The sequence below is a fragment of the Mandrillus leucophaeus genome, unplaced genomic scaffold (genome assembly GCF_000951045.1).
Source record: "Mandrillus leucophaeus isolate KB7577 unplaced genomic scaffold, Mleu.le_1.0 Scaffold10, whole genome shotgun sequence".
Classification (NCBI taxonomy): Eukaryota; Metazoa; Chordata; class Mammalia; order Primates; family Cercopithecidae; genus Mandrillus; species Mandrillus leucophaeus.
The window spans coordinates 1,582,619-1,594,391 of NW_012098098.1; the positions used below are offsets into that span (position 1 = coordinate 1,582,619).

The following is an 11,773-nucleotide window of genomic DNA, read 5'->3' on the forward strand; positions in this document are numbered from 1 at the left end:
GAGTAAGAAGCCTGGGGCCAGAGCAGTCACGTGGCCAGTGGTAGCAGCCGGGGAGCCTTGTGGGCCACTGGACTGTTACTTTGGAGGAGGGGACGGCGGGCCCTCCTGTGTGAGCTTAGCTCTCAGACATCTACATAGACTGTCACTCATATGCCTACTCAGCGACATCTGTGCAGGCTACCAGGTGCTGTTCCCAGCACTGCCAATACTGCAGAAAACAAAGCTGACCAGGTTTCTGCCCCACAGGGCTTGGATGCTCCCAGGAAAGTCACACAATAAACAGGTGCATAACTGCACATGTGGCTATGATCTTAGGCACTGCTAAATGCTGTAAGGATATGCTTTTTGACTCCTTGTCACCTTCTCGAAGGCCACGTCTGGTTTCAGCGGTGGTGGGCATAGCCATTTGGGTACACCATGACATCCTGCCATGTGCTAGCTGCTCAACCCCACAGAGGCACAGCCTGGAGTGCAGAAACCCTAGAGCCCCTAAAGGACCCCTCAACCAATGGTGGATGAGAGTCGGTGGCTATGTGCCCCCGCCTCCCAGGGCTGTACTCTCCACGTTCCTCTAAGGGTTCCTGTGGGATTTTGTCCCAGATGCCCACAGCAGTAACTGTAGGATTCTGTCCCAGGTGCCTACAGCTCATAAGAAGTAGAGCTGAAATTTGAACCCAGGCATTATGGGTTCTCTTCTATAAGCAGGAGACAAAGGGGTGGACAGCCAGCACTTGCTGGGAAAAGCCTATGACCCGGGATACAGCCTATGACTTGGGCCCACTCAAGGAAGCAACAGACCCGTGGGGAAAAGAGACTGGGAGCCAGCTAACCATGAAGCTTGGGGATTCCACCACCAACCGGACAAAGTCCCTCTCTCCAGGACTTCGCCAAGGAGATGAAGAAACAGACATGCACACCACCACCACACAGGACACCAGCACCATGAAGACAAGGAGGGCATCCGAGCAGAGGGAACATTCACACCGGGCCTTGACGGGTGTGTAGGAGTCCTCCAGGAAAGCGAAACAGATGAAGACAGTGCAGGCAGAGGGAAGAGCATCCACAGGCCTAAGGAAGCGGGAAGGCAGGGCAGCATGGCACAGGGAAGGGCTGGGAGCCTCGGACACAGATCTGGATTCAAAATGCAGTTCTTCCCAGCTGCAGCGTTTCCAGCAAGCAACTCTGGCTCTCCAAGGAAAATGTCAGGTTCCTCCTCAGTGAAGTGCGGATAATTCCTACTTGTGGGTGTCACTCTGCTCATTACACCCTCAGAGAGAAGATAAATGAGATGAGCTAACACACGCAGAGCCCCTACGTAGGGCCTGGGACTTGGGCATCCCTGAGGTCAGCATCGTGTGTGTTGGGGACATGCACTGGAGGAGTTGGCTGGCCAGCCCCTGTCATAAAGGGCACTCCATGTCATGTCTGAGCATTTGGACCTTATGGGGAAAAGGTGTTGGGAGTGGGAGGCGGGGGAGCAGCCCATCCTGAAGGTTAGAAAGCCACCCCTGGCCTGAACTGCAAGCTCACTGGGGTCAGGGAAGGGACTCAACTCAGTACTTGGCAAAGGGCTCGGCGCACAGTAGATGCTCAAGAAACGTCCTGGAGAAGACAAGGTCATGATCAAGGGTGGAGCCCTAAGAAACGCCTAGACTTATCAGGCAGGAAGCAGAAGAAGAAGCAGCAGAAGGAAGTGAGAATGAGAGGAGAGAGACATAAAAGGAGAACTAGTCAAGTCTAGCCGTGCAGAAGCAGAAGCACAAGCGAGGGGGACTATCTTTTCAGGGGGTACTGGCCACTGGCAAATGCTGGAGGGAGGTAAAGTGAATCAGAGACAAAGAAATGACCACTAAATCTGGCAACTGGAATATTATCAAAGACTTAGGCATAGAGCTCCATGCTCCAGGTGTGGGTGGGCGCCAGAATGAAATAGGGTAAAGAAAGGATGGAAGACAAGGAGGTATTATAACATCCCTAAAACCTGTAAGCAATGCTTTCAAAAAGTTTGCATTAACTTCTGAAGATTTTCAAGGGGCAAAAACACAATTTAACTAGTGTGGGGAAGGCCTTTTTTAAACATGAGACACTGTACTTACCAGGAAGATACACATCTACCATCCCTCATCATGGGTGACAAGGCCACAAACAGAAAAGAAAGCACAAACATCACCATGCAGTAGACTGAAAGAGCTACCACAAAGCCCACGCGCCTTTGGACACACAAAAAAGCTACGCAGCATGGCTCGGGGCCTCCCAGCTTCAGATATGTGGCAAAGAAGGCAATGGGAGACTGGATAGTGCACAAAATTACAAAGGTAATGTCTCAGCAGCCCTTCAGGGTACCACTTAAAAACAAAACCCCAGCTGGGCAGGGTGGCTCACGCCTGTAATTCCAACACTTTGAGAGGCCAAGGCAAGTGGATCGCTTGAGCCCAGGAGTTCGAGACCAGCCTGGACAACACAATGAAACCCTATCTTTACAAAAGATACAAAAATGAGCCAAAGCAGGTGCCTGTAGTCCCAGCTACTAGGAGATGCTGAGGTAGGAGAATTGCCTGAGCCTGGGAGACAGAGGTTGCAGTGAGCCAAGATCATGCCACTGCACTCCAGCCTGGGTGACAGGGCAAGATCTTGTCTCAAAAATTAAATTAAATTAAAAACCCAACATTGTTTCTGGAGCAAAGTAGGGACTCAATAAAATGTTTGTCACATGCATAACGGACAGACTGTTCAGCACTTTATAACTGCCCAAAGCCCTATCACAGATTGAGAGCTTCAGTCCCTTAGACCTTAGGAAAGAAGGGAATTTCTCTCCTTCCCTTCTCACCCAAATTTCTGAAACCCGTGTGTGTATGTGCAGCTAGGGAAAAAATATTCAGGTGCAAAACAGCATGATACATAGACTGCCAGCTCTCTGTGTGTTGTATTGCTATATATGAGGAGGTCACGGACAGCAAGTGAATTTGACTCCTTAGCATTCCAGCTCCCTTCTTTTGGTAACTATACTCCAGTTTTCCGTAGGAACCACCCCTCCACCACTCTCAGTCTCTGTCGTCCAGGTAGGGCTGATCCCACCTCCGAGAGGCATAGACCAGGCCTGTACTAAGACACATTTGGTCAGTCTTCCTGGAGGCACAGCAGGCCAGAAAACGGGGCTGTGAGACAGCAGAGCACAGAGGGAAGGAGCACCTCCTTCAATCCTTTCTTCAACATCTACGCCAAGCGGTTAATCAGACTCTCCTCACATACCTCCCATGACGGGGGCCTCGCTTTCTCCTCTGGTAGCCCGTTCTACCTTGAGGGCCGTTCTTCCTCTCCAGGTCCACCCAAAATCTATCTGATATGGTTTGACTGTGTCCCCACCCAAATCTCACCTTGAATTGTGATAATCCCCATGTGTCAAGGGCACGACGGGGTGGAGATAACTGAATCACGAGGGCAGTTTTCCCCACACTGTTCTGGTGACAGTGAGTTCTCACAGAGTTCATAGTTTTACAAGGGGCTATCTATCCCCTTTGCTTGGCTCTCAGTCTCTCTCCTGCTGCCATGTAAAGAAGGATGTGTTTGCTTCCCCTTTTGCCGTGACTGTAAGTTTCCAGAGGCCTCCCCAGCCATGCAAAACTGTTAGTCAATTAAACCTCTTTTCTTTATAAATTACCCAGTTGCGGGTATTTCTTCATAGCAGCGTGAGAACAGACTCACACACTATCCCTGAATTCCTACTGCATAGTCCCATTTACCACATAGGGTTGGTGTGGGGGTAGGAACACAAGAAGTCCACACTTTCCACATGACAGCCCCTCAAACATCTGAAGACAACACTCGTGTGCCCCCAAGGATCTCTCCTCTTGATCTCACAAGGTTGAATATGCCCAATTTCCTCAGTCAGTTCTCACATGAGAGGCTTTAAATTCCTTGTCCAGCCTGGATTCTCCTCTCCTCTGAGACTGTGTCCAGCTGCCTAACCTGGAGACTATGGCCAGGACTCTTTTAGATGAAAACTACATCCAGAACCCACTCATGCTGGCCTAAGAAAAAATATTACTTGGCTCATGAAAGTGAACCGTCTAAGGAGAAAGCTTCACGCATGGCTGGATCCCAGAGTTTTAAGCCGCGTCACCTGTCTCCACCCCCACCACAAGGCTCTGTCCCTGAGTTCTCAGACAGGTTCTCTCTATAAACGGTAGACACGCCCTGTGAGCTCCAAGTCCTCATCATTCTTATTTGTTTTAATCCCAGAGAAAGATAAAAAGACTCTTTACCAACAACTCTGTCCAAAGTCTCAGGGATGAATCTGATTGGCTAGATGTGAGTCACAAGGGCCCTTGAACCAGTTGGCAGAGGGGTGGCTTACTCTGATTGGACAGTCTGGGTCATGTGCCCTCTCACAGGCACTACATTGGCTGCCCAGGATTATTATGAAATGGAAGGAAGAGTTTCCCCCAAAGGATGGAATGCTGGACAGAAAAACAAAAACAAAACAAACAAAAAAAACCCATCAATCCCTACATCTCTCTGTGTGACGTTTTGGATTAAACACCACTGGTTGACCAGAGCCTCATGGGAATATCGTCTCCACCCAGACCATCATCCAAAAAATGTTACAAGGCACCTGCCTCCAAGCAAGCCGATGCTGCCCTTCATGAAGGTGCCTTTTCTGGTAACCACCCCACATCTCAAATTTCTTTCAACCTATCCATTGATATGTAACACCTTTCAGAAGGTGCTACTTTAACAACAACCACATTTATTGAGCATTTATCCTGGGTCAGGCAGTACTCTACAAGCTTTATATGGAACATGCCGGTTTATCCTTACAACAACCTACGTGCAATCATTATCCCCATCTTTACAGACGAGAAAACAGAAACTCTGGGAGATCTGCCCAAGGTCACACAGCACAAGGCTATCGTTCAAAGCAAGATGCCCCAGCCCCACCACTGATGCTCTTAACCAATCAGCTCTAAAAGCTGCACCAACAGAAAACTGGACTCATTCCCAGATGCCTGGATTCCTTCTAAAATAAAACTGCTTGCAACACATAATTTGAGGTCCATGGATAGAGGATTGGTTTAACAATGTTACATTTGTGTGAGAGAAACTATGTAGCCATTTTCAAACTGGTACTGCAGAATAAGAGAGGAAGATAGGGAGGACTTTGGAATGGGGGGGAGGTGGCTCTAAAATATCTATGATCCCCTTTTGTAGTAGAATTACAAATAGAAAAATATCTCAAGAATATAGATAAAAATGAGACCAGTAGTCTGTCCTGGGAGATGACAATAAAATGTCAGCTCCATGAGGACAGGGGCCTTTTCTGTTTCTATACTTAACCTCAGTGCCTAGAATCGCGCCCCCACAGAGTAGCACTCTCATATGTTCAATAAATTAAATGAAGAAATGAACAGGAGAATGAAGGAATAAATGAATGAATGAGGGAACAAGTTCCTGAGTGTTTGCAAAACTGTATCTGAACTGTATTACTTGGTATTCTCTTCTTTTGGTTTAATCTTGGTTTATGAGTATGCTACAAAGAATATGTATTATTTGAGTGGTACAGAAACAAAATGTGATTTCAAAGACAGCCCCAGCCACTGCCTCGCCATACATACACGATCTGTAAGCCCTTTCTGCTGTGGTCAGACAGATCATATGACCAGTCTGGTAAATGGCTTCTTTCCCTCCACCTCTGCCAGCTGAGCCCTGATTGCTCCTGGCTCCCAGTGGCTCTGCTGTCTCTTATACACATCTAGATGTGTATAAGAGACAGGGTAAATGGCTTCTTTCCCTCCACCTCTGCCAGCTGAGCCCTGATTGCTCCTGGCTCCCAGTGGCTCTGTTAGGTGAACCTGTGACCCCCCAGCCCAGCTCAGCACCCATTTCCTTCCCATCATCTCTCCCCCTTCCGTCTTCTTGGTGCTCTTGAACGCTTCTTCCACATCACTTAAATTCCACAGACAAAAATGGCAATCACAGTGACTGACATTTATGGAGTGCTCACTATGTCCCAAACAGCATAAGGACTTGCTTCTTTAATCCTTCTAATGACCACAGCAGGTTACCAGACGGGTAACTCACCTGCTCCAGAGCACATGACTGGCAAGTATTTGAACCCAGGCAATCGGACAAAACCCAAACCTTGAACCACTGAGCTAAGCACCTCTCACCATGCTCCTGCACGCAGACCCGTGCCAAAGGTCTAATGCGTGTCCACATGGGGCCAAATGCCTATTGCATACCAGCCTGGGCCAGGTGCTACTGTGTGCTAAGTGGGGACGTGTACTGAAAGCTTCCGAATGGAAAGCATAATGCCTCCATGAGTGCTATCAGAGTAAAAAGAATTATTTGAGGCCGGGCACAGTGGCTCACACCTGTAATCCCAGCATTTTGGGAGGCTGAGGCAAGTGGATCACTTGAGGTCAGGAGTTTGAGACCAGCCTGGCCAACATGGTGAAACCTCATCTCTACTAAAAATACAAAAATTTGCCAGGTGTGGTGGCACGTGCCTGTAATCCCAGCTACTTGGGAGGCTGAGGCAGGAGAATCGCTTGACCCCAGGAGGCAGAGGCTGCACTCCAGCCTGGACGACAGAAAAAAAACTCTGTCTCAAAAAAAAAGAAAAGCAGTGGTAAGGGCAGCCAACACACACCATGGCCTGTGCTCTCATTTTAGGTCCATTACTTCAGGGAACCTTCCCAGTCACCTTCAAAGGTAAGCATGTCAGGATCCCCATTTTACAGACCTAAAAACTGAGGCACAGAGGGAGGGATGCATTTGCCCGAGGCCACACAGTGAGTGAGAAGCAGAGCTGAGATGTCAATCTAAAATGTTTCTTTTTTCTTTTTCTTTTTCTTTTTTTTTGAGACAGAGTCTCACTCTGTTGCCCAGGCTAGAGTACAATGGCACGATTTCAGCTCATTGCAACCTCTGCCTCCTGGGTTCAAGCGATTCTCCTGCCTCAGTCTCCCAGTAGCTGGGATTACAGGCACTGGCCACCATGCCCAGCTAAGTTTTGTATTTTTAGTAGAGACAGGGTTTCACTATGTTGGCCAGGCTGGTCTCAAACTCCTGACCTCAAGTGATCCGCCTGCCTTGGCCTCCCAAAGTGCTGGGATTACAGGCATGAGCCATGGCGCCCGGACTAGAGCGTTTTTGATTCCAAAGTGTACTCAGAGTTGAAATAAAGAAGGAATCACAGTAAGCTAGGTAGGTGGCTGAGTCCCACATGAGTTGAGATGGGGAAGAGGAGTTTCTCATGGTAGAAATCTCCAAAATCAAAAGCACCAAGGCGGGGATGTTACAGTGTTGGGCCGCAGGTGCGTGAGGGAGGCTGTGTGGAGATACTAGAGAGGAGATGTGGGTGGGGACAAACCGACTAGAAAACCAAGCAGACAGCCTGAGTGTAATCCAATGGGCAGAAGGGAGCCATAGAAGGTTAATGAGCAGAGGAGTGACTTGGTTAGAAATGTACTATAGAAAGAATTACCCCAGCAAGGGAGGACAGAGTAGATACCAGACAAGGAAGATCGAGGGCAAACAGACTTGCTATAAAGAGGAAGGCAGAGATGTTAAGGGGCAAATGGACACTTTTCTGAAAGTGGTATGCCATTCTTCCCTAGAAGGCCACCTCCCCAAGTCAGTCTCCTGGTTTGGGTGGGGCCGCCCCCTCCCGCCACTCCAGAGGTGCGCATGTGATCCAGGCCTGGCCACCCAGAGTCTCAGTGGTTGGTCTAGGGATGGGCACACGACCTCAGGGGAGCCACAGACAGTCCAGGGACCCCCAAAATCACTGGCAAAGAGGTCTGCTCTCTCTCCACCAAGATGGCTCTGCCCAGGGACTAAACCTTCCCGTTCCCCGCAAGAATGGAGGTGAAGGATGAAGACAGAGCTAGGAGGAGGAAGACAGGCTGTTTGGAGTTTGGGCAGCCTTTGCTGCTGCTAGAACTTCCCCTGGAGTTTCCAACCTAGAGGCCACAGTGGATTTTCTGCTTACATTAATCTGCACTGGGCATCTCTCACGGCCCTTGCAAGGTCTCTGACCATCCCAGGTGAACTGAGCTATGGAGCAAGAAGCAAGAGCAGAGGTAGTGGTGGGGCAGGCAGCGAGGAAGGCCGGGAGCCAGGCGAGCCCGGGAAGAAGCAGTACAGACACAGAGCAGGCAGAAAGATTGGGAGGATGAGTGCGGGGGTGGGAGGGAACTGGTCTGGCAGCGCAGACACCCAGTGGCCCTCTGGAAAACAGCTCCGAGGGAGGAAAGGCCAGGCCAGGAGGCTGGGGAGAGAAGAGGAGGGGAGGCTGGGTGGAGAGATCCCATTCTGGAACGCCCTGGGGGAGGAAGGGGAGAAAGGACAGTAGCCTGAGGTGGGAGGGCCACGGAAGCGGGTATTTTAGAGAGAATGCCTGAGTGCCAGAGCAGGGAGTGTTGGGAGGAGAGCAGGACCCCAGGATGGCCCACACCCTGAGTTTATAAGGAAGAAACTGGGTGCTGTTTCTGGCCTTCCAAGTCTGCTGGCCACCTTGCGAGATGTTTGGAAGCAGGAAGCGCGAGCCAGAGTGGAACCTTTCTTCTCAGGCCTATCAGGATACCTGGCAGGGAAGTGGGGCCACAAAAGAGCCCTCTCTGCATCACAAGTGGGCAAAAACATGTCATTTGCAACCTGCAAGCAATCCCACCCAGAGGTGAGAATCTAAACGACCTCCTCAGAAGCCAAGAGTACGTCCCCCGAGCCAGCCTGCCTGGGTTCAAGTCCTGACTCTGCCACTTTCTAGCTGGGTGAACACAGGAAGCCTATTAACCTCTCTGGGCCTCGGTTTCCTCATCTGTAGAATGGGAACAACCTCAGTACGTGCCACACCGGGCTGTTCTGAGGCATGACCAAGATAAGGCATGTCGAACGTGACTAGTATCCAGCCAGCGCCAGTGTTGAGTCCATTGTCCCTGGGTTATGAGGACACGACGGCAGGAAGGAACAAGCTTTTCCGAGAGGAACAAGAGCAGACATGGCAACCATAATTCTCCTATGCATTTGTCCAACAGATGGCTGGGGAAAGAATGCAGACTGCAGCTGAAGCTCCCATGGCCCATTCATGAGGATCCACACACAGCAGGGGAGCATTTTTAGCTTCCTCGCCAGACGTGCGCCACTCCCCACTCCCGTCCCTGGGGGACAGGGGGTGCGTATGAGCAGTATGAGCAGAAAACCACAAGCCTTCGGGAGGAAGTGTTTTCCCACTACACCAGAGTGGGCTGAGGCCTGGGAGTATCTGCCAGGAGTCCCCTGATGGGAGGGATGCTCCTTTCCTCATCACCTTCTACTTGCTGGAGAGAATAGTAGCTTCAGGGGCAGACCATGGTTTGATGGGGGAAGGGAGTGATTGGCGACCAGCGGGAGGAAAGAAGTGAATTTAGTGAGGGAAGCTGGCCTGTAAAGCAGAGCCTCAGAGCTGGCAAAGCAGAAATACTGCTGAATCTTCTGGCTGTTCACTAACCAGAGGGGAGAAAGTTAAGATTTCGCACTTATTCCGCTTGCAAAAACATTCAACCACAGAGGCAGAGGGACGGAGGCCTGGGTTCAAATCCTGCCCTGCCAACTCTTCACATCATTGCAGTGCTTTATGCTGCTATTTTAGGCCAACTGTTTACAAAAGCAATGAATGAATGTCTAGAGGCAGCGCGCAAGGAGTAATTTTAGTTGTGTGTGTGTGTGTGTGTGTGTGTGTGCACATTCTTAGTATCGCTCAGCCTCTAGTAGTCCCTCCACAAATATCCTTTGAATTGAACTAAATGTAAAATATAATTTGATTATGGAAGCAGTTAAGGAAAGAAACACCCACATAATCCCTGGCACAATTTTGTACTTTTTATTTATTTCGCAAATAATCATGTAGCTTGTACAGGCACTGTTCTGAGCATTTTACACATACTGACTCACTTACCCTCACAACGGCACTGTGAGAGTGCAGGTGAGGAAACCAAGACCCCCAGAGATGAAGGAACTCGCTCCAAGCCACACAGCCAAGACGCAGCCATTGAGGGATTCAAACCCACACCGTCGGCTGGGCTCGGTGGCTCACGCCTGTAATCCCAGCACTTTGAGAGGCCAAGGCGGGCAGATCACCTAAGGTCAGAAGTTAGAGACCAGCCTGGCCAACATGGTGAAACCCCCATCTCCACTAAAATTACAAAAAATTAGCTGGGCGTGGCGGTGGGCGCCTGTAATCCCAGCTACTGAGAAAGCAGGAGACTCTCTTGAACCCAGGAAAGGGAGGTTGCAGTTAGCTGAGATTGGCCACTGTACTCCAGCCTGGGCAACAGAGCAAGACTCTGTCTCAAAAAGACAAAATAAATAAATAAATAAATAACCCACACCGTCTGGCTCAGGGTCCACGCCCTAACCTCCGGGCTGTGCTGCCTTTGTCCAAAAGTTTGCTTCCAACTAAAGACCAGAGATGGAAGGGAGTCGCATTCTCCAATCTCTTTAAAAGGTCCCATTACCAACATCACACAGAGCCTCTGCCACTACTGAGGGGTTTATGGCGATGCCTGCCACGTGGTCTTTCTTTTCATGGTTCATACACAACCAGGAAGTGCCTAAGGCACACAAATCTTAAGTATACAGTCTGATGATTTTTTACGTGGGTACACACCTGCATAACCCCCTCCCAGATCAACAAATGTCTACAGAGACATTTCCAGCTGCCAGCAGTCCGGGTGGTGTGCCCCTCCCAATCAGAGGCTATCTACCCCAAAAGCTAACCTGATTCTGACATTCACACCATAGATTAGTTTCGCCTTGTCTAGGATTTATAAATGGAATCATATGGTGTGTACTCTTTTGCATCTGATTCTACTCGTCAAATTAAAAATCACATAAAATTAGCACACAGTTAGACAATGATAGCGGGAGAAAGGAGGGCGCGGCTGAGTTTCTTTCCCTTCCAAGCAGCCCCCTAGCCTGTTCGTATTTGGGCTCAGCGACTGATCAAAAGGGACAGTGGGAAGAGCTGGACACTGGAGTTTGGAAACACAGGAGTTGACCTTGGAAAACCAGTGAACCGCAGGGGGCAAAAGAGCTGCCCCGCCTGGAGAAGGCATTGTGGGATGGCGGAGGCAGGTGGGTCAATTCTGTTGCTTCGGATGTCCAGAGGGGAGAAGGTTTTATGAGGCCTTAAAACGCTCACATCGGGTTCCTCCCACGCCATGCGCTAGGAGCACCCCATGTGGCCACCGGTTCCTCCCAGGTTGGCTCTGGCCGGGGCTCCCCGGGTGCAGACAACCTCCCAACGACCGCGCATCCGCCCGGCAGGCGCGCCTCCCTACCTGTGCACTGCTGGATGAAGTGCTGGTACTCCGCTCCCTGCTCGCCGGGGACGATGGTGGAGCCGTCATATTTAAAAGTCACCCTTTGGGTTGGGAGAAGAAAAAAACACACACACACACATCAGCGCTGGTGGCTGCGCGGCGCGGCGCTTGCAGAGGACAATCTAACAGACGCGCTGGCCACGGAGAAGCCCGCGGGGGCCTGGCACGCCGTCCCGGAATAAGGCGAGGAAGACAGCGCGGGAGGCCCCGAATCCGTCCCGCCTGGAGGCCGGCTCGGTGCACGAGGCCCCGCGCGAGCCCGGGGAGCGGGGCGTGGAGAGGAATGAAAAGTTCCTACCAGATGACGGCTGAGCCGTCGTCGCGCACCAGGTTGTACGCCGCCCGGCAAGCCTCTTTGTCGATCTTGGTGGCCATCGCCGCGGGGCCTCAGCGGGACACTGTCCGGGGCG

General features: G+C 50.6%; 1 protein-coding gene across 1 annotated transcript in view; it reads right to left on the reverse strand.

Moving 5' to 3' along the window:
• COTL1 (coactosin-like F-actin binding protein 1) overlaps positions 1–11,773 on the reverse strand; it is a 62,206-nt gene extending 50,433 nt beyond the window's left edge. The window contains exons 1-2 of the mRNA XM_011971394.1: positions 11,662–11,773; positions 11,322–11,404 (exon numbers count right to left, since the gene is read on the reverse strand). Of these exons, the coding sequence (XP_011826784.1) occupies positions 11,322–11,404; positions 11,662–11,738 (160 nt within the window). The 5' untranslated portion in view covers positions 11,739–11,773. The remainder of the gene's footprint in view (positions 1–11,321; positions 11,405–11,661) is intronic.